General features: G+C 47.8%; 1 protein-coding gene and 1 pseudogene across 1 annotated transcript; both read left to right on the top strand.

Moving 5' to 3' along the window:
• The first annotated feature begins 313 nt into the window (after positions 1–313).
• On the top strand, positions 314–1,255 carry LOC107122824 (olfactory receptor 1F1-like). The gene has a single exon (XM_015425965.1). The coding sequence runs from the start codon at positions 314–316 to the stop codon at positions 1,253–1,255; it is 942 nt and encodes a 313-aa protein (XP_015281451.1).
• A 9,773-nt stretch (positions 1,256–11,028) lies between these two features.
• On the top strand, positions 11,029–11,969 carry LOC107122823 (annotated as a pseudogene).
• The last annotated feature ends 8,044 nt before the right edge of the window (positions 11,970–20,013 follow it).

Genomic DNA, 20,013 nt, shown 5'->3' with positions numbered 1-20,013 from the left:
CACATTCAGCCGCTGGTGTGCCCTGCGGCTGGGACACTCAGGAGAATGAGGTTGGGATTCTGGCCTTGGGGTGTCTTCAACTGGGGGTGCTGAGCCAGTCTCCGGATCAGTCTCTCCTTCTGGCTGCACCTCCTGTGTAGATGCTGGGGCCTCTTATCCCTCAGGTGCTGTTGAGGGTTCCTCTGCTGGGCTGACTCCAGAGGAGGCTGGGTTGCTCCCTGCCTCTTCCTCATCTGAGGAATCGTCCACCTCAGCAGAGCCAGTACCCACGACATCCAGTCTGTTCTTCTTCTCCTTCTCCTCTAGCTCGTCGATGGAGCACGGGAATGAAACTTTTGTCTCCGGGTTCATCCTGCAGGGGATCTTCAACCAAGCAGGGCATGACGGCCTCATCTTCTCCGTCCTCCTCTTCATGTACCTGCTGAGTCTCCTGGGCAACCTGCTGATTGTCCTTCTGATCCGTTGCAATGCTCATCTCCTCCGCACACCCATGTATTTCTTCCTCAGCTACCTCTCTCTGGCTGACGTGGGTCTTGCATCTTCCATTGTCCCCATAACGTTATGCAATCTGGTTTCCCGGGACAAGATCCTCTCCTACGGTGGCTGCTTGTCTCAAATGTATTTTCTCTTGGCCTTTGGCAACAGTGACAACTTCCTGCTCGCCATCATGGCCTACGACCGCTACTTGGCTATCTGCCGCCCACTGCACTACGCTGCCTTGATGAATATCAAGCGGTGCCTCTTGATGGTCTCCGGCTGTTGGCTTCTGGCCTTTCTGCACTCCTTGATGTACACACTGATGCTCTCCCGTCTTTCCTTCTGTGCGTCCCGTGAGATCCGCCATTTTTTCTGCGATGTCAATCCGCTCATAGGGCTTTCCTGTTCAGACACCACTCCCATAAAGATGGTAGTGATGACGGAAGGCGTGCTAGATATTCTGGGTCCCTGTACACTCATTGTGGTCTCCTATGGACACATCTTCCTGACTGTAATGAAGATCCCATCTTCAAGCGGAAAACTCAAGGCCTTCTCCACCTGTGGTTCTCACCTCGCTGTGGTGATCTTGTTCTATGGCACCCTCATCTGGGTCTACTTGCTGCCTGCCTCTGAGAACAAGACCATGGCTTCTCTCATGTACACGGTGGTCACCCCGATGCTGAACCCCTTCATCTACAGTCTGAGGAACAATGAGATGAAGGGTGCCCTAAGGAGACTCTTTGGCCGGATGCGAATCTCCCACAATAACTGGAAATAAGTTTCACTGAGGGCCTTTCCACATTCTCAGTTCCCTGCTTCTTCTTCTTTCCCCTCTTCTGCAGGTGGCTTGCTCCCTCTAGTGGTCGATGCAATATGACACTAGTTTTTATGCCATGAGACTCAACTTGCACCGCATACCTGGGGAAATGCAACATGCAGTTAGGCCCTAAGAGTATCTGCTTTAGAGAATGACTTGCTCATCAGAGTTTTCCAGGTCAGCAGCCATGTTGGTCTGAAGCAGTAGAACAAATTTTGAGTCCAGTGGCCCTTTTAAGGCCAAGGTCATACCTTAAATAAACCTTTGTTGGTCTTAAAGGCACCACTGGACTCAAAGATTGTTCCCATGAGAGTTTGGGAATTTTTGCTTCTGCGTGGCCTTGACAACTGAAATGTGGTTCATAAAAACTAGTGTCCGACTCTTGGGGATTCTATGGGCCAGCTCTGTCCATGTTTTTCGATCTTCTACTGTTTCCTTGCGTTGTTCCATGTTCAGGCTGGTGTCGACGTTTATGGTGTCTAGCCACCGTGTTCTTTGGCAGCCAGGTTTCCTTTTCTTTCTTTCTTCTTCTCCTTTTTGGCCTCAATATCCTTGGCCTCAATATCAGACTCACAACCAGTGCTCCCTCTAAGCTGAGTTTGTGTGAGCTAGCTCACAGTTTTTTAGCCTCCAGCTCACGCATTAGCTCAGGAAGGATGACTCCGGGGCAAACTAATTTATTCAGTAGCCAAATCGCTTGCTCACAACTTTAATGCCAGTAGTTCACAAAGTAGAATTTTTGCTCACGAGACTCCACAGCTTAGAGGGAACATTGCTCACAACTGTGATTTTTTTTGGCTTGGGGGCGTATTTTTTGGCTTCTGGGGCATATTTTCTTCTTGTGGGGGAACCCTCCCCAATTTTTTTTTAAAAAACATGACTATTTGTGTCATTCCCACCTCCCGTGCGGCTGTAGGGAAGCGTTTCCACCTCAGAAGGGGAGTGGGAGGGACATGCTGTCTCAGTCGCCTCCTTCCCAGCATGCACCATAGCAGCCTGCCTGCCTGCCTGCCGCTCAGCAGCCAATTGGAACAGGCCACCACATGCGCCCTCTTTTATTTATTTTTTCCTGCAAAGAGTTTTCGCACGCTGACCACAGAGGGGGACAGAACACTTCCGGATTCCATTGAATGCCGCCAGGTGGTGGCGATGCCGGGACTTGGCAGGGCTAAGAGGTTAGGGGGAGCGCTGGGAGCACTGCCTCCTGGGGCTGGTAGTTGGCCAGCACATCGCCCTCCAGTGAAGGGAAGGAGGGAATCATGGAATCCCAGAGTTGGAAGGGGCCATACAGGCCATCTAGTCCAACCCACTGCTCGATGCAGGATCAGCCTAGAGCATCCCTGACAAGTGTTTGTCCAGCCGCTGCTTAAAGACTGTCAATGAGGGGGAGCTCACCACCTCCCTAGGCAGCTGATTCCACCGTTGCGCAACTCTGACTGTAAACATGTTTTCCCTAATATCCAGCCGGTACCTTCCCGCCCTTAATTTAAACCCATTGTTGTGAGTTTTCTCCTCTGCTACCCACAGAAACAGCTCCCTGCGAAGTGACAGCCCTTCAAATACTACAAGAGAGCAATCTAGGGTTGCCAGGTCTGGGTTGGAAAATATCTGGAGACTTTGGGGGTGGAGCCAGGAGAGGGTGGGGTTTGGGGAGGGGAGGGGCCTCAGCACAGTACAATGCCATGGGGTCCACCCTTCAAAGCAGCCATTGTCTCCAGGGGAGCTGATCCCCGTCAGCTGGAGATCAGTTGTAAAAGCGGGAGATCCCCAGGCCCCACCTGGAGGCTGGCAGCCCTAGAGCAATCCTGTTTCCCCCTGTCATGATCTGGGCTGTGCAAGTAAAGGCCTAGCAGGCCCAGGAAGCCTGACTAGCAGTGGGAGGAGGCCAGGCCCACAACTCCTAGAAGCGCCTGAGAGGTTTTGGTGCCAATTTTAGCCAATCACAGAGAAAGGGGACTTCTAATAAAAGAGCTGGTACGAAATCAGAGCTGTTCTTCTTCCAAGAGAGCAGGGCCAGAGGGAAGGCTGCCGCTGGGAGAGACCCTCACCCTGAGAGGAGGGGTGAGTAGATGCAGGCCCAACTGAGACAGTGGACTAGGGACAGTGAGTCTAGTCGCATTAGGGGATTTGGTTTCTTTTCCCTCCACCCACTTATTGTTATTGTTCTTGCACCTTATTTGTTTCCCATATTGGGCTGATCTCCTGTAAACATAAACCTTTTCTTTGTTGTTCATTCTGCCTGGTCCTCATGCCTATTATTCGGCCAAATAAGGGAGGTCTGAAGGCCTTGGGAGGGTGCTGTGGGCCTTCTCAAGGGATCCTAAATCCAGAGTGGTGGCAGCGTCAGGTGACACCCCACTTGAGCTGTGACACCCCCCTCAACCTCCTCTTCTCCAGACTGAACATTCCCCAGTCCCTCAGCCTTTCCTCACAGGGCCTTTGGTCTCCAGGCCCCCGATCATCCTCGTCGCTCTCCTCTGCACCCGCTCCATACTGCCCACATCCTTTTTGAATACTCCAGGTGCGGTCTGACCAATGCAGTGTACACAGAGAAGGTGGGGGCAGCAGCGCAACTTTGCTGAGCTTTCTAATAGCAATACCAAAATAAATATCAATAATTAAAACATCGACTTGTGGGGTGTGGCTGTTTAGTGAGGGGGCGTGGCCCCCAAATGACACACTGTAGCTACAGGCCCGCTCAATATCCTGTTTGCTTGGCCCTCCAGGGCGACTGGTTGGTCACTGTGTGAAACTGGATGCTGGACTAGATGGACTGCTGGTCTGATTCCACAAAGTCTAGCTATGTCCCTGTGATTTAAACCATTCTGGAGCACTTCCCTCGATACATACTGCTGTCGAGCTGGGTGCTCACGCCACCTTCATTTCTCCACCCCTTTTGTTTGTTCCGGAAAGAGCTTGGCTTAATCAGACCCCATGGAAATAGTGTAACTTCTACTGCTCCCGAGAGGCCTTGGTTTGAGTAGGTGCAATACAGACGGTTGTTTTTAAAGCTTTGCAGGGGATAGAAACTTATTTGGAGCACGTCGAACGACAGGTCCATTTAGATCCGTGCTTCCAGAAGCCGCCAACTAGGCAGCTCTGATCATTCTATTTTTATTTATTTTGTTTTATTTATTGGATTTATACCCCGCTCTCCCCGCCAAAGCAAGAGGTGGTCTGGCTGACACAGAACTCAGCAGGCCAGGCTTGGGGGTCTCTCAGTGACGCTGAAATAACAAAAGCACAAAGGACTGAAGTTATCTCTCAAGCGAAAACTGCTCAGTGACTCGGAAGCCAAACGTTTCCCTTCCACTCACTGCTTTGGGCCAAGCTGTATGGAAAGGACCGGTCTGGACGGTCGATCGAGATCCTTCATATCCACGAACATCTTCCTTTTCAGATATCAGACATCCTCTACTATCGACAGAGGAAAACTTAAGCATTGGAGGGCCTGGCAAAGTGTTACCGGTGAGTAAGGGAAGCCCTTTCGACTGGTGCCTTGTATGTGACTAATTCTAACCAGCTCTAGGAGAAGACAAGGCTGGTATCTTGGATGTCCAGTTAAACCAGTTTTACTTGAAGGTTGCTTCATGGCTAATCAATGAGGAACAACAAAACAAAGTTTGAGTCCAGTGGCACCTTTAAGACCAACACAGTTTAATTCTGGGGATAAGCTTTTGTGTGCAGGCACACGTCTTCAGATAGATTGAGGTGGGTAGCTGTGTTGGTCTGAAGCAACAGATGAAAGCTGGAGTCTGGTGGCACCTTTAAGACCTACAAAGTTTAATTCTGGGGATAAGCTTTTGTGTCCATGCACACTTCTTCAGATAGATTCAGGTGGGTAGCCATGTTGCTTCATGGCTAATCAATGAGGAACAACAAAACAAAGTTTGAGTCCAGTGGCACCTTTAAGACCAACAAAGTTTAAATCTGGGGATAAGCTTTTGTGTGCACGCAGGCTTTTGCAGATACAGTGAAACAGAATTCCACAGCCGTTGCATATCGGTGGCAACTAACCCCCACCCCACCCTTTTTCTGCCTCTATGCAATGGTGTGAGCTCCCATCTCTAGTTCCAGCTCCTGCCAACCTAGCAGTTCGAAAATTGCAAGTAGATAAATAGGTACCACTTCGGTGGGAAGGTAACAGCGTTCCGTGCGCCTTGGTGTTTAGTCATGCCAGCCACATGACCACGGAAATGTCTTCGGACAGCGCTGGCTCTTCGGCTTGGAAACGGAGATGAGCACCGCAACCCTAGAGTCGGATTTGACTGGCTTTCGAGCAAGGGAACCTTTACCTTTACCTTTAATGGTTGTGGAAGTAAAGAAGCAGTATCCCACTAGAAGGCCTTCTGGTTGGGTTGTTTGAAAAGTCAGATCAACACTATGTTAATAAGAAGCCCAGTTCCAGCTAGCCAGCAGAACCAAGGGAATCTAGTTCTGGTTAAGAGCAGGCTCTTATTTAGAATTTTCAGTTTGATTGATAGGCTGCCTTAAGTTTAACTAGGGATAAGATGATCATATTAAAGTACCAGGAGGGAAGGATACACTTGGTGCAAACGAAGACTGGGGGACAAGAGGACCTTTGGAGGAAGTGGTCACATCAGGGATGGCAAAGAATGACAAGAAGTGATACAGGATCCAAGAGGCTAGCTCACAGTTTTTTAGCCTCTGGCTCTCACATTTCTGTCTTCGCTCAGGAAGGATGGTGCCAGAGAAAATTAATTTATGCAGTAGCCAAATCACTCGCTCACAACTAGTGCCAGTCGCTCACAAAGTTTTGCTCACAAGACCCCACAGTTAAAGGGAGCACTGGATACAGGTTGCAGTCCTGTCCACACTGTCGGTACGTCCCATTGACTCACTTCTGAGAGGATGTGAAGGGGAGTGTGTTGCTTATGGCAATGCTATTAGGGTTGCCAGCCTCCAGGCGGGACCTGGAGATCTACTGGAGTTACAACAGAGACCAGTTCTGCTGGAGGAAATGGCTGCTTTAGAGGGTGAAGTTCTATGGCATTAGACCCTGATGAACTCCTATTCCTGCCCAAACCCTAACTTCCTTAGGCTCTACCCCAAAATCTCCAGGAATTGTCCAACCCAAAGTTGCCAACCCTAGATAGTATAGATGAAACCCCTGCCCTGTATTAGGGGTAGAAAACTGTCAGTGCGGTCCTTTGCCAGGGAATTCTCACAAAGGCAGGGGATGGTGTCAGAGAGATCTGCCTTGGGGGATGTCTTCAAATTCTTCTGGTTTAATTGACTTTTGGTGGGATGGGGAATCTTTCCGAGGGAAGGTCTGCCTTAGGGGCCCTCTGGTTACAGGCAAGACTTTCCTTGGTGAGGGGGATGCTAAAGGAGAGGAGGATATATTTTATTCCTAGAACAGTAGGAGCAAAGCATAGTTGCTCGTGCTGTGTGCGGTCATTCATTGGGTTTTTTTAAAATATATATTTATTATTTTTAAAGACAAAACAAACACGCAGTAGGGGATATTAATCTATCAGTTCTTTCTTTTGCAAACTCATGCCTAAATTGTAATACATTTATGAATTTCACCTTATATCATTAATAAAGTCTCTTGGAAAAAAATAACAGCTCTGAAGCTCATTTGTCCTTAATAAGCCAGTTTGGTGTAGTGGTTAAGTGCGCGGACTCTAATCTGGGAGAACCGGGTTTGATTCCCCCACTCCTCCACTTGCACCTGGCTGAATGACCTCGGGCAAGCAGTAGTTCTGGCACAGAAAAAGAGCCGTTTCTGTCAGAGCTCTCTCAGCCCCACCTACCTCACAGGGTGTCTGTTGCAGGGAGGGGAAGGGAAAGGAGTTTGTAAGCCGCTCTGAGACACCTTTGGGTGGTGAAGGGCAGGGTATAAATCCAATCTCTTCTTCTTGATAAGATTCCAATAATTATATTGTTCACTTGGAGTAGTCTTCTAACCAACTGTAAAACCTTCCCCAGGTATTTTCAAAAGTCGTTTCTGGTTGGCCTTTCCAAGTTAAGGTTAGTTTATCCATTTCGGCTATTTCCAGGATTTTATTTAAAATTTCTTTTTTTCAAGGGTGTTTCAGTTCTTCTCCAATATTTGGCGTATAGTATTCTTGCAGTTGTAGTTATGTACAAAATGAGATATGAATCATTTTTGTTACATCTCTCAGGTGGGTATAATATTTAACAAAAACATTTCAGGAACAAAGGGTACAGAACATTTCAGATTTTTTTTGTAGTATTTCCTGAATCCATGCCCAGTATTTTTTTTTGCTTTATCACACAGCCACCACATATGATAAAAGGAACCAACCGTATTTTGACATTTCCAACAAACATTTGAACATTTAGGGTCAAACTTAACCAAGTTTTCAGGCATAATATACCATCTATAAAACATATACATTTTCTTTATATGAAATTGCTTTTGTAGTTTTGATATTTCTTTTCCAAACCTGTGACCATTGGTCTAGCTCAGTATTGTGACCCAGATGTTATGCCCATTTTATCATAACATTTTAACAACTTCATCTTGAGTCTTATTTTCTAAAAGCAATACATAATTTTAAAAATAATTTCTCATCAATAGGCATCAATATTTTGTCTAATTCTGTTAGTTTATCACAGAAGCCTATTGGCTTATCTTTGGCATACCTAGATGCAATTTGTATTTTTTGCCACCATGTTAAAGTTTCTATAGTTTTCAATTCATTTCTAGCATCTAGAAAGTCTTTATATCTTAAAATTGTTTCCTCTTGAAAAACATTTGGATTTACATGTTAGGATTTGTAAAAGCTTCCAAAGGTGCAACCCACTTTGGAAGCTTGTTGTAAAATTGAGCCTTTGTTGTCTCCCGTACTTTCATTAAGGAAGCTGTAATCCAATGTTGCTTAAAGTATTTATGAAAATCCGCTTTTCCATACCATAGAAATGCGTGCCATTCTAGTAGTAAATCATGTCCTTCTAGTTTTAACCATCTCTGATATTCTAGCATAATCCATTCTTTAATCCTGTTCAGTGCTGCTGATCTATAATAAAGTATCCAGGCTGAAGGGGGGAAAGCCTGCTCAATCTTTGAAATCTTGCAAAGCTTTAAGTTTTATTCTTGGTTTCTTACCCTGCCAGATACATTTTTGCAACATTTTTCAAGTTCTTTGAAGTATTTTTGTTTTTGTAATATAGGTATTGTTTGAAATAGAAAAATCAATCTTGGTAATATATTCATTTCAATAATAGCAATTCTCCCCATTAAGGATATCTGGAGATTTCCCCATTTCTTTCAGGAATTCCATGTAGTTATTTTCCATCAAAGAGCTACATCTGTTTGTTATATTTATTCCTAAATATTTAATCTTGTGCGGTCTGCACTAATTCATTGGTTTTGTGGCTCTTCAAAAACTTGCAAAGCCTGCCCTGCCCTGGATAGCCCAGGCAACCCCAATCTCGTCAGTTCTCAAGCTAAGCAGGGCCGACCCTGGCATGTACTGGATGGGAGACCTCCAGAGAATACCAGGGCGGAAGCAAAGTTGGGCCGGATGACCCTGGCAAGTATTTGGATGGGAGACCTCTAAGGAATACCAGGGCCGGGAGGGAGAGGGAGGCTATCAAGCCACTTCTCTGAACATCCCCCATGCCCCAGTAGGAGTCACCAGAGGTCGCCATGACTTCCAGGCAAAGATGTGTATGCACGCGCATGCATGTGCACATGCGCGTGCACACACACAAATGCATACTAACCCCCCTCCCTTGCAAAGCCTGTTGCACCAGGGACAAAGGAAAAGGGTGTGTCCTAGATAGTATTGATGTTTCTGTCATACTTTCTTATTGAATGAGGGGCCTGTCTGTCTCCAGCTTGTGGGAGACTGACGTCCAGGGAGATGGACAAACGTCTTGGAACCATCTCTGGAAGTACTGCCATACTCATTTCTCCCTGTCTCAACTCTGTGACACGTGCAGCTACCTCCATTCTTAGCAGTACAGGTGAACCTCATCCTTAAACAGAAAGGCCATGATAAAGAAGAACCACATTTTTAAACCAGATGTTTTTATATTGCCATGATAAAGAAGAACCACATTTTTAAACCAGATGTTTTTATATTGCCACTAGAGTTTGGGAGATGGGAAATACACTTACTATTTAGGAACCTGTGAAATGGGAGGGGATGTGGCTCAGTGGTAAGGCATCTGCTTGACATGCAGAAGGTCCCCGATCCAACCCCTGGGATCTCTACTTAAAACAACCATATAGTAGGTGATGTGAAAGACCTCTGCCTGAGAGGCCCTGGGGAGCCGCCGCCAGTCTGAATACAGTCTCTGGTAGAAGTTGGGCATCTCCATTGGTAGCGAAGATGGTGGTGGTGGTGGGTTGGTGGGGAAAGCATTCCAGATGGTGGTCCTCTATTCCGACCTCACACCTTCCAGCCGCTGATGGCTTCCACTAGCTGTGTCCTGTCATGGGGAGGGACTGTGTCTCAGTGGCAGAGCCTCTGCTTTGCATGCAGAAGGTTGGAAGTTCAATCGCCAGCATTGCTATTTAAAAGGTTCAGGTGGCAGGTGATATGAAAGACCTCTTTGCCTGAGACCCTGGAGAGCCACTGCCCGTCTGAGTAGACAAAATACTGACCTTGATGGGCCAAGGGTCAGATTCAATGTAAGGCAGCTTTATATGTTCCTGTCCTTAACTCTTCACTCCTGGAAGGGCTTCTCGACAAATGACTCAGTTTAAGAGAGATGGAAATCGCCTTTGAGGTAAGGCTGCCCACAGGCCTGGAGAAAAGCATTGTGAGTCCTCCTGACCCTTTTGTCTGGAAATTGGCAGGCAAAGCTTTTCACGGCAGCGAGGTAAAGAACATCACCTGGTAAACAAAATACCATTTAGAATGAAAAGAGGAACTTGGTGTCATGTTACAGCCAACTAATGGCAACACCATCCATGGGGTGTTCCAGGCAAGAGATGAGCAGAGGTGGTTTGCCATGGCCTTCCTCTGCAAAACAACCTCCATCATCCTCGGTGGTCTCATATACTGACCAGGACCGACGTCGCTTAGCTTCCAAGCCCCAATGAGCAATGGATAAACTGGGCTATTTAGGACATTCCCTGCCCCCCATTGACAACGGTATTGTTAAGAATTGTAGGGGTAAGACAGAGAGAGGTCTCCGGGAAACGAAGTGCCACTTTTGTGGAGGGGGAAGCCATTTGTGAAATCTGCTCCCCCCACCTTACTATTCATTGTAGCTCCTAATTGTTGGGCAATCGGTATGTAGAGGCAAGGGACTACGATCGACACATGTTCCATCAATGTTATTTTTCAGCTTGGTGTAGTGGTTAGGAGTGCGGAATCTAATCTGGGAGAACCGGGTTTGATTCCCCATGCCTCCACATGCAGCTGCTGGTGTGACCTGGGGTCAGTCACAAGTTCTCTCGGAGCTGTTCTCTCAAGGGCAGTCCTCGAGAGAGCTCTCTCAGCCCCATGCACCTCACAGGGGGTCCGTTGTGGGGAGGGAAGGGAAAGCAGAGTGTAAGCCACTGAGACTCTGAGTGAAGAAGAAGAAGAAGAAGAAGAGATTGGATTTATATCCTGCCCCTCACTACCCAAAGGTGTCTCAGAGCGGCTTACAAACTCCTTCCCCTTCCCCTCCCCACCACAGACATCCTGTGAGGTAGGTGGGGCTGAGAGAGCTCTGACAGAAACTGCTCTTTTTCAAGGGCGGGGCATAAATCTGATCTCTTCTTCTTCTTGTCCAGCTTGTCGATGGAGCACGGGAACGAAACGTCTGTCTCCGGATTCATCCTGCAGGGGATCTTCAATGAAGCAGAGCACGACGGACTCATCTTCTCCGTCCTCCTCTTCATGTACCTGCTGAGTCTCCTAGGCAACCTGCTGATTGTCCTCCTGATCCGTTGTGATGCTCATCTCCGGCACACACCCATGTATTTCTTCCTCAGCTACCTCTCTCTGGCTGACGTGGGTTTTGCTCGTCCACTGTCCCCGTAGCGTTACATAATCTGGTTTCCCGGGACAAGATCATCTCCTACGGTGGCTGCTTGTCTCAAACGTATTTTTTCTTGGCCTTTGGCAACAGCGACAACTTCCTGCTCGCCACCATGGCCTACGACCGCTACTTGGCTATCTGCCGCCCACTGCACTACGCTGCCTTGATGAATATCAAGCGGTGCCTCTTGATGGTCTCTGGCTGTTGGCTTCTGGCCTTTCTGCAGTCGTTGATGTACACACTGATGATCTCCCGTCTTTCCTTCTGTGCGTCCCATGAGATCCACTATTTTTTCTGTGACGGCCATTCGCTCTTAGAGCTTTCCTGTTCAGACATCACTCCCATAAAGATGGTAGTGATGACGGAAGGTGTGCTAGATATTCTGGGACCCTGTATACTCATTGTGGTCTCCTATGGACACATCTTCCTGACTGTAATGAAGACCCCATCTTCAAGCAGAAAAGTCAAGGCCTTCTCCACATGTGGTTCTCACCTCACTGTGGTGGTCTTGTTCTACGGCACCCTCATCTGGGTCTGCTTGCTGCCTACCTCTGAGAACAAGACCCTGCCTTCTCTCATGTACACGGTGGTCACCCCGATGCTGAACCCCTTCATCTACAGTCTGAGGAACAATGAGATGAAGGATGCCCTAAGGAGACTCATTGGCCAGATGCAAGTCTCCCAGAATAACTGGAAATAAGTTTCACCTAAGGCTTTTCCGCATTCCTCTTCTGCATATGGTTTCCTCCCTCTAGTGGTCGATTCGATATGACACTAGTTTTTATGCCTGACATTGTTTCGGCTGTTAGCCATTCAGTCATGTTCGACTCGTGGCGATTCTATGGGCCAGCCCTCTCCATGTTTTCCGATCTTGTCCTGTTTCTTTGAGTCGTTCCATGTTCAGACCGGTGTCGACTTTTATGGTGTCCAGCCACCATGTTCTTTGATGGCCCGGTTTCCTTTTGACACTAACCAATATGAGCATGATTGCTTTTTCTAGTGAGTTCTTCCGCATGACATGGCCGAAATAAGTCAGTTGCAGTTTTGTGATTTTTCCTCCCAGTGGCATGTCTGGTTTAATGTGCTCCAATACTTGCTTATTTGTTGCCTTTGCTGTTCAAGGAATGCGCAGGAACCTCCTCCAGCACCTCAGGGTCAAATGAGTTGGTTTTCCTCTTGTCTTGCTTCTTCATGGTCCTACTTTCACAGCCGTAGGTTGCTATAGGGAACACAATAAGCACAGACTAATCTGCACTTGGTTGTATGTCAGAAATAAACAGGTGTAATATCGCATGAACCATTAGAGGGACCAAACTACATATGGAACAGAAACCTACCTCCGAAGAAATGGAATTTACAGGCAAGGAAAATGAGAATGCAGAAAAGCCCCTAGAATCACAACACTGCAACTTTTGGTTTGACTAATTTACACCGATGTGCAGCCAGCAGCCATTGATAATGCTGATCTCCATTCTGCGGAAAGCTTTGCTGTGATGCCTGTATACAGAGCTGATGCTTAATGCACAAGAGCAGGACAGACGATTACTTTTCTTGTAATTTTGCAATGTATACGTGCTTGATCCTCTGACTCTGAGAGCCAGTTTTGGTGTGGTGGTTAGGAGCGCGGACTCTAATCTGGGAGAACTGGGTTTGATTCCCCACTCCTCCACATGCAGCTGTCAGGTCCTGGAGTAACCACTCTGTACACAATAGTCCTTAATCAGGTTTATTGGTAAGATATGGCTTCTGGTCAGATGAACACCTTTGCCAGAACTAACGATCAATAGCCCAGGGATGGATAGCGGGGAATGGGTTCCGCCCATCAGACATATGTCACACTCATTCAGGCTACTACAGGTCATGAGAGAATATACGACCCAACTAACTACATCTCAAGACTCCTGTCTCCCAAGGCCACAGCTGGATCTGTGAACCATGTGGGGGTAGCTTCGGGAAAGTTACAAGCAGCGCCTCTACTCAACACCATACATCCATACATTCGTTCCCACCCTCCCCCCCCCCCCCTAGGAATGTCAGTGAGGACCGATAAGGTAATAAGCAGAGCCAGTAGATGTGCAAAGTGAGTGGGGTTTACAAAAGCAAAAGTGGGCATCAGCAATGCAGGGCAGCAAGAGACAGTTATTGATCATAGTACAAAGACGTTCAATCTGCAGGTCAAAGGTCTGGACATGACATACCGCCCCCCTCAAGCTCACCCTCCCCCCAGCTTGTCGGGGTACAGTTTGTGCTGGTGTGACCAGTTACAAGTTGTTTCAGAACTGCTCTCTCAGAAGCAGTCCTCGAAAGAGCTCTCTCAGCCCCACCTACCTCAGAGGGTGTCTGCTGTGGGGAGGGGAAGGGAAAGGAAATTGTAAACCACTCTGAGACTCCTTCAGGTACTGAAGGACGGGATATAAATCCAATTCTTCTTCCTCCTCCTCCTCCTCCCTTTCTATCTCTCACACACACCTTACCTACTTTTTAAAAATACTTGATTTGTACCAGAAAAGGTGTTGGTGGGCACCCAGACACCTACGGGCACCGTGCTGGGGATCCCTGTGTTAAAATGCTTCATTGTATGTAGCATACTGTTCTTAGCACACTACTCTGGTTTTGCAATCCTGATTTACTGCATTGGTGTAGTGGTTAAGAGCAGGGCTATTTTGGGGCAGGAACGCACAGGAACGGAGTTCCGGCTGGCTCCCGAGTTGGCCACGCCCAGCAGTCACTCATTAGCATAATAGGCCACACCCAACAGCAGAAACTCATTAGCATTGGCTACATTAGGGGTGTGTGGCCTAACATGCAAAGGAGTTCCTGCTACAAAAAAAGCCCTGGGTTTTGACAACAAACAAGGTAAACAGAACAGCAAGCAAAAGGTGAGTGTGTCTGGATGACCACACTTCTGCGAACATGGGGTGTGTGGCCTAATATGCTAATGAGCTGTGCTAATGAGCTGTGCTGTCAGGGGTGTGTCCTAATAAGCAAATGGATTTCTGCTGTTGGGTGTGGCCTATTATGCTAATGAGTTCCTGCTGGGCTTTTTCTACAAAAAAAGCCCTGGTTAAGAGCGATGGGCTCTAATCTGAAGAACCGGGTTTGATTCCCCACCTGAAGCCAGCTGGGTGACCTTGGGCAAGTCACAGCCCTCTCAGCCTAAAAATAAGCATAGCTCGCCACCTAGTGGTGCCAAAGAAGAGCTACCGCTCCAACCAGCCAAAGAATCCCTTCAAGAATTCCCTGGCTATTCCACACTCAATGCCATACGATAATTTAAATTTTTAAAATTTTGACTTGCATTGGTGATTGTAATATACTGGTCTGATTACATTGTTTTAATGATGTGGTCCACCTAGAGTTTCAGTGAGAATGGCAGACTGAATAATGAAAATAATCCACGTCCTTCCCCTGTGCTTGATGGTGCAATGTGCAGACGGCATCGTCACTCTCTGCCTTTAGGTGTCAGGCAGATTTGTTCTCTGTGGCTTTTGGTGGAGGGTAAATTGTTTTCACAGGTTTTGGCTGCTTTTTCCAATTGTCTTTCCTTTCTATCTGGGGTTTCCAGGTCCTCCTTGGCCGCTGCCAGGGGGTGGGGTGGGGTGGGGTAGAATTGCCAGATCCAGGTTGGGAAACTCCTGGAGATTTGTGGGTGGAGCCTGGGGAGGACAGGGGCCTTAGAGGGGTACAATGCATAGAATCATCGAATCACAGAGTGGGAAGGGGCCAAAGAGGCCATCTATTCGAACCCCCTGCCCAATGCAGGATCATCCTGACAAGTGTTTGTCCAGCCGCTGCTTCAAGACTGCCAGTGAGGGGGAGCTCACCATCTCCCTAGGCAGCTGACGCCACTGTTGCACAACTCTTCCTGTAAAAAAAGGTTTCCCCTCATATCCAGCTGGTACCTTCCTGCCCTTAATTTAAGCCCATCATTGCGAGTCCTCTCCTCTGCTGCCCACAGGAACAGCTCCCTGCCCTCCTCTAAGTGACAGCCCTTCAGATACTTCAAGAGAGCAATCCTGTCCCCCCTCAACCTCCTCTTCTCCAGACTGAACATTCCCAAGTCTCTCAGCCTTTCCTTGCAGGGCCAGGCCCCCGATAAGAACATAAGAGACGCCAATGTTGGATCAGGCCAAAGGCCCATCCAGTCCAACACTCTGTGTCACACAGTGGCCAGAAATACCAGGTGCCATCAGGAGGTCCAGCAGTGGGGCCAGGATCATCCTCATCGCTCTCCCCTGCACCGTCTCCATTGAGTCCACCTTCCAAGGCATCCATTTTCTCCAGGGGAACTGATCTCTGTCCAGGGGAACCGCAGGTCCCACCTGGAGGCTGGCAGCCCTATTTCTATCTTACTGCAGAACAATGAGAGTGTGGGAGCCTTTCTGACCTCGTGGGGCAGGCCATTCTGCCAGATCAGGGCCACCCCAGAGAATGAATGCAGACGGGGAGCTGTTGATCTTTTATAGTTCTAGGGTGGCCCTTTCAGAAGGCTTTGCTCAAATGAGTGAAGCTGCCTCTGCAAAGAGGCAGTTCTGCCAACCTGTGGTTCTTTGGCCATGGAGGGCTTTGTTAGTAACAACTGATACTTTAAACTGAAAATGCAAATTAGCTGGTAACCCAGAGAGTGGTGGTAGACCAGATGTTATAAGCGTGTTCTGCTGAGCTATGTGTACTAATTGATCTGTGGCATTCTGTACCAACTGTTCTGAGTTGGCTTCTGGACCAGCAGATGAAGCAACTTACGTACAAAAAGCTCACAATGCCCAGCCAATTCATGTTTTCCTCTGGGTCTTAGGCTCAAAGCATTGACCATTTCTGTAACGAATGTCAGTAAATCTAAAGTAGGTTTGTAACTGACAGATACACACCTGAACAGCATACTCAAGATGGCTATGGCACAGACATTGTCTCCAGCTTTTGATACAATAATTCAGAGCAAGAGGTGTCAGTTATCAGAGACTGTTAAATAAACAGAATATTGCAAGAGTGTTAATGTTTTAAGCACGTTTTATTCGAAGTTTTTTTTAAAAAACCTTAATTGTGTTTGTCTGTGTCCTTTATAAAGTTTATATCTCCGCTACCTGGCATTACATTTTGTAACACACATGGCCCAGCCCAACAAGGTCTCATTTATGTCAGATCCGGCCCTCATAATAAATTAGTTTGACAGCCCTCATTTAAACCATTCCAGAGCACTGTGGAGCTGGGTGCTCGAGCCACCTTCATTTCTCCATCCCTTTTCTTTGTTCCTGAAAGGGCTTGGCTTAATGAGACCCCCGTGGAAATAGTGTAGCTTCTACTGCCCCCAAGAGGCCATGGTTTGAGTAGGTGCAATGCAGATGGTTGTTTTTAAAGCCCAGATCCTCTGGTTGGCAGAGGAGAGGAACGTATTTGGAGCATGTCAAACAACAGGTCCATTTCGACTCGTGTGTTCAGAAGCTGCATCTCTGTTCATTTTAAAGCCAGATGTGGTCTGGCTGATATGGAACTCAGCAGGCCAGGCATGGGGTGTGTGTGTCTCTCAGTGACCCTGAAATAACAAAACCACAAGGACTGAAGTTATCCCTGAAATGAAAACTGCGCAGTGACTCTGAAGCCAAATGTTTCCCTTCCACTCATTGCTTTGGGCCAAGCTGTATGGAAAGGACCGGTCTGGACGGTCGACCAAGATTCATCCTATTCGCAACTATCTTCCTTTTCAGGTATCAAAATCCTCTGCTATCCATGGAGTAAACTTACGCATTGCAGGGCCCGGCAAAGTGTTACCGGTGAGTAAGGAAAGCCCTTTCGACTGGTGCCTTGTATGTGACTAATTGTAACCAGCTGTAGGAGAAGACAAGGCTGGTATCTTGGATATCCAGTTAAACCAGTTTCCTTGGAAGGTTGCTTCAGGGCTAATCAATCAGAAACGATGGAACCAAGGTTGAGCCCAGCGGCACCTTTAAGACCAACAAAGTTTAATTCTGGGTGTAGGATACAGTGAGGAGCTGCGGTGGCTCAAGTGGCTAAGAGGCTGAACTGCAGGCTGTGGAAGGTCGTTAGTTCAGCAGCTCGAGACCCGAGTGTGCCGCATGACGGAGTGAGCTCCCGTCTCTAGCTCCAGCTCCTGCCAACCTAGCAGTTCGAAAGCAAGAAATTGCAAGTAGATAAATAAGTACCACTTTGGTGGGAAGGTAACAGCGTTCCGTGCGCGTTGGTGTTTAGTCATGCCGGCCACATGACCACGGAAACGTCTTCGGACAGTGCTGGCTCTTCGGCTTTGAAACGGAGATGAGCACCGCGTCCCTAGAGTCGGACTCGACTGGCTTTCGAGCAAGGGAACCTTTACCTTTACCTTTAAGATACAGTGAAACAGACTTCCACAACTGTTACATATAGTGTGGGGGGTTAGTCCCTGGGAAGGGCTAGTTAGAGTCAACTTAGATGCATCTTGACTCTAACTAGCCCTTCCTGGCACCTAACCCCCATCCCACCCTCTTTCTACCTATATGTATCGGTTGAGGAAGTCTGTTTCACTGTTTCTGAAGAAGTGTGCCTGCACACGAAAGCTTATAGCCAGAATAAAACTTTGTTGGTCTTGAAGGTCCCACTGGACTCCCAACTTTGTTCTGCTGCTTCAGCTCAATAGGACTATGCACCTGAATCAATCAGATACAAAGCAAAGCAAAGCTTAATTTTTTTTACACTTGTGTGTGTGCCCGTGCCTGGACGTCATGGCGACCTCTGGCGACTCCTACTGGGGCATGGAGGATGTTCAGAGAAGTGGTTTGATAGCCTGCCCCTGCCTCCCGACCCTGGTATTCTCTAGAGGTCTCCCGTCCAAATACTTGCCAGGGTCGGTCTTGCTTAACTTTCGAGGTCTGACGAGATCGGGCTTGCCTGGGCCAATGTTCCCTCTAAGCTGTGGAGTCTTGAGAGCAAAAATTCTACTTTGTGAACGACTGGCATTGAAGTTGTGAGCGAGAGATTTGGCTGCTGCAGAAATTAGTTTGCTCTGGAGCCCTCCTTCCTGAGCTAAGACAAAAACGTTTGAGCCGGAGGCTAAAAAACTGTGAGCTAGCTCACACAAACTCAGCTTAGAGGGAACATTGGCTTGGGCTATCCAGGTAAGGGCAAAAAGCTTACTTTTGAGGACCTGAATGTGTTTGGCCAGGCTGAGGTGGCTGCATTCTCATGGCTTGGAGCAGATACTGTTGGAGTAAGCGACTCAGCATGCCTAGATGTGCCTCCCCCTACATCACTCTAAGGGTGTATAGGGGTTATCTCCTTGAATGGGATGCCTCCCTTTGTCTTAACCTGGAAGCTGCCCTCTGACCCAGCTTCTCTCTCTCTCCCTTGTTTTTGAATGCCCCCCCCCCGACATAAGTATTTGTTGGGGTCTAGTAGAAGTTGGGCATCTCCATTGTTTGTTTGTTGATTTGATTTTTATCCCGCCGTCCCCCACAAGCAGGGGGTCAGTGTGGGTCACACAATAGTCATACATAATACAGAAAATAGTTAAAACATTAAGGCACAATAGTTAATAAATTACACTAAGATTCTAATAAAACCCAAAGGTAAAGGTAAAGGTTCCCTTGCTCGAAAGCCAGTCGAGTCCGACTCTAGGGTTGCGGTGCTCATCTCCGTTTCAAAGCCGAAGAGCCAGCGCTTTCCGAAGACATTTCCATGGTCATGTGGCCGGCATGACTAAATACCAAGGCGCACGGAACGCTGTTACCTTCCCACCGAAGTGGTCCCTATTTATCTACTTGCCATTTCTTGCTTTCGAACTGCTAGGTTGGCAGGAGCTGGAACTGGAGACGGGAGCTCACTCCGTCATGCGGCACACTCGGGTCTCGAACTACCGACCTTCCACAGCCTGCAGTTCAGCGCCTTAACCACTTGAGCCACCGCAGCCTAATTCTGGGAGTTCAGGTGCCTCTTGAAGGAAGCTAGTTAAGGTGGTCGTACGTAGCCCCTACTGGTAGTGAAGACGGTGGTGGTGGTGGGTTGGTGGGGAAAGCATTCCAGATGTTGGTCCTCTATTCTGACTCCACACCTTCCAGCCGCTGATGGCTTCCACTAGCTGTGTCCTGTCATGGGGAGGGACTGTGGCTCAGTGGTAGAGCCTCTGCTTTGCGTGCTAAAGGTTGCAGGTTCAATCCCAGGCATCACCACTTTAAAAAATTCAGGCGACAGGTGATGTGAAAGATCCCTCTGCCTGAGACCCTGGAAAGCCGCTGCCCGTCTGAACTCCCGGAATCAGGCTGCCATCTTTGGGTTTTATTAGAATTTCACTGTGATTTATTAATTTTTGTGCTTTACTGTTTTAATTATTTAATCTATTATATATGACTGCTGTGTGACCCACCCTGAGCCCGCTTGCAGGGGAGGGCGGGATAAAAATCAAATAAACATACAAACAAACAATGGAGGGTGCCCAACTTCTACTAGACCCCAACAAACACTTGATCCTCCAGTATTTGGAGAAGTGTCTTCCACTAAAGGGCAGACTCGCCACCCAAACAAAGAGCTGCTCATCTCAATAAATGTTTGTGAGCAAAAAATCTACTTTGTGAGCTACTGGCACTAAAGTTGTGAGCGAGCGATTTGGCTACTGCATAAATTAGTTTGCTCTGGAGCCATCCCTTCCTGAGCTGGGACAAAAATGTGTGAGCTGGAGGCTTAGCTTAGAGGGAACACTTGGCCCCGGTCACACGGGGGGGAAAAAGCACGGCCAAAGCGCGGATTTTATGCACCGAAGC

This window comes from Gekko japonicus, unplaced genomic scaffold (genome assembly GCF_001447785.1).
Source record: "Gekko japonicus isolate JY-2015 unplaced genomic scaffold, Gekko_japonicus_V1.1 scaffold3472, whole genome shotgun sequence".
Taxonomy (NCBI): Eukaryota; Metazoa; Chordata; class Lepidosauria; order Squamata; family Gekkonidae; genus Gekko; species Gekko japonicus.
Note: the sequence above shows the minus strand (reverse complement) of the source record. Positions and strands in the feature narration are given on the sequence as shown.

What these genes read in the sequence shown, in the direction of transcription:
- LOC107122824 (XM_015425965.1), top strand. Translation starts at nt 314, where the DNA reads ATGGAGCACGGGAATGAAACTTTTGTCTCCGGGTTCATCCTGCAGGGG.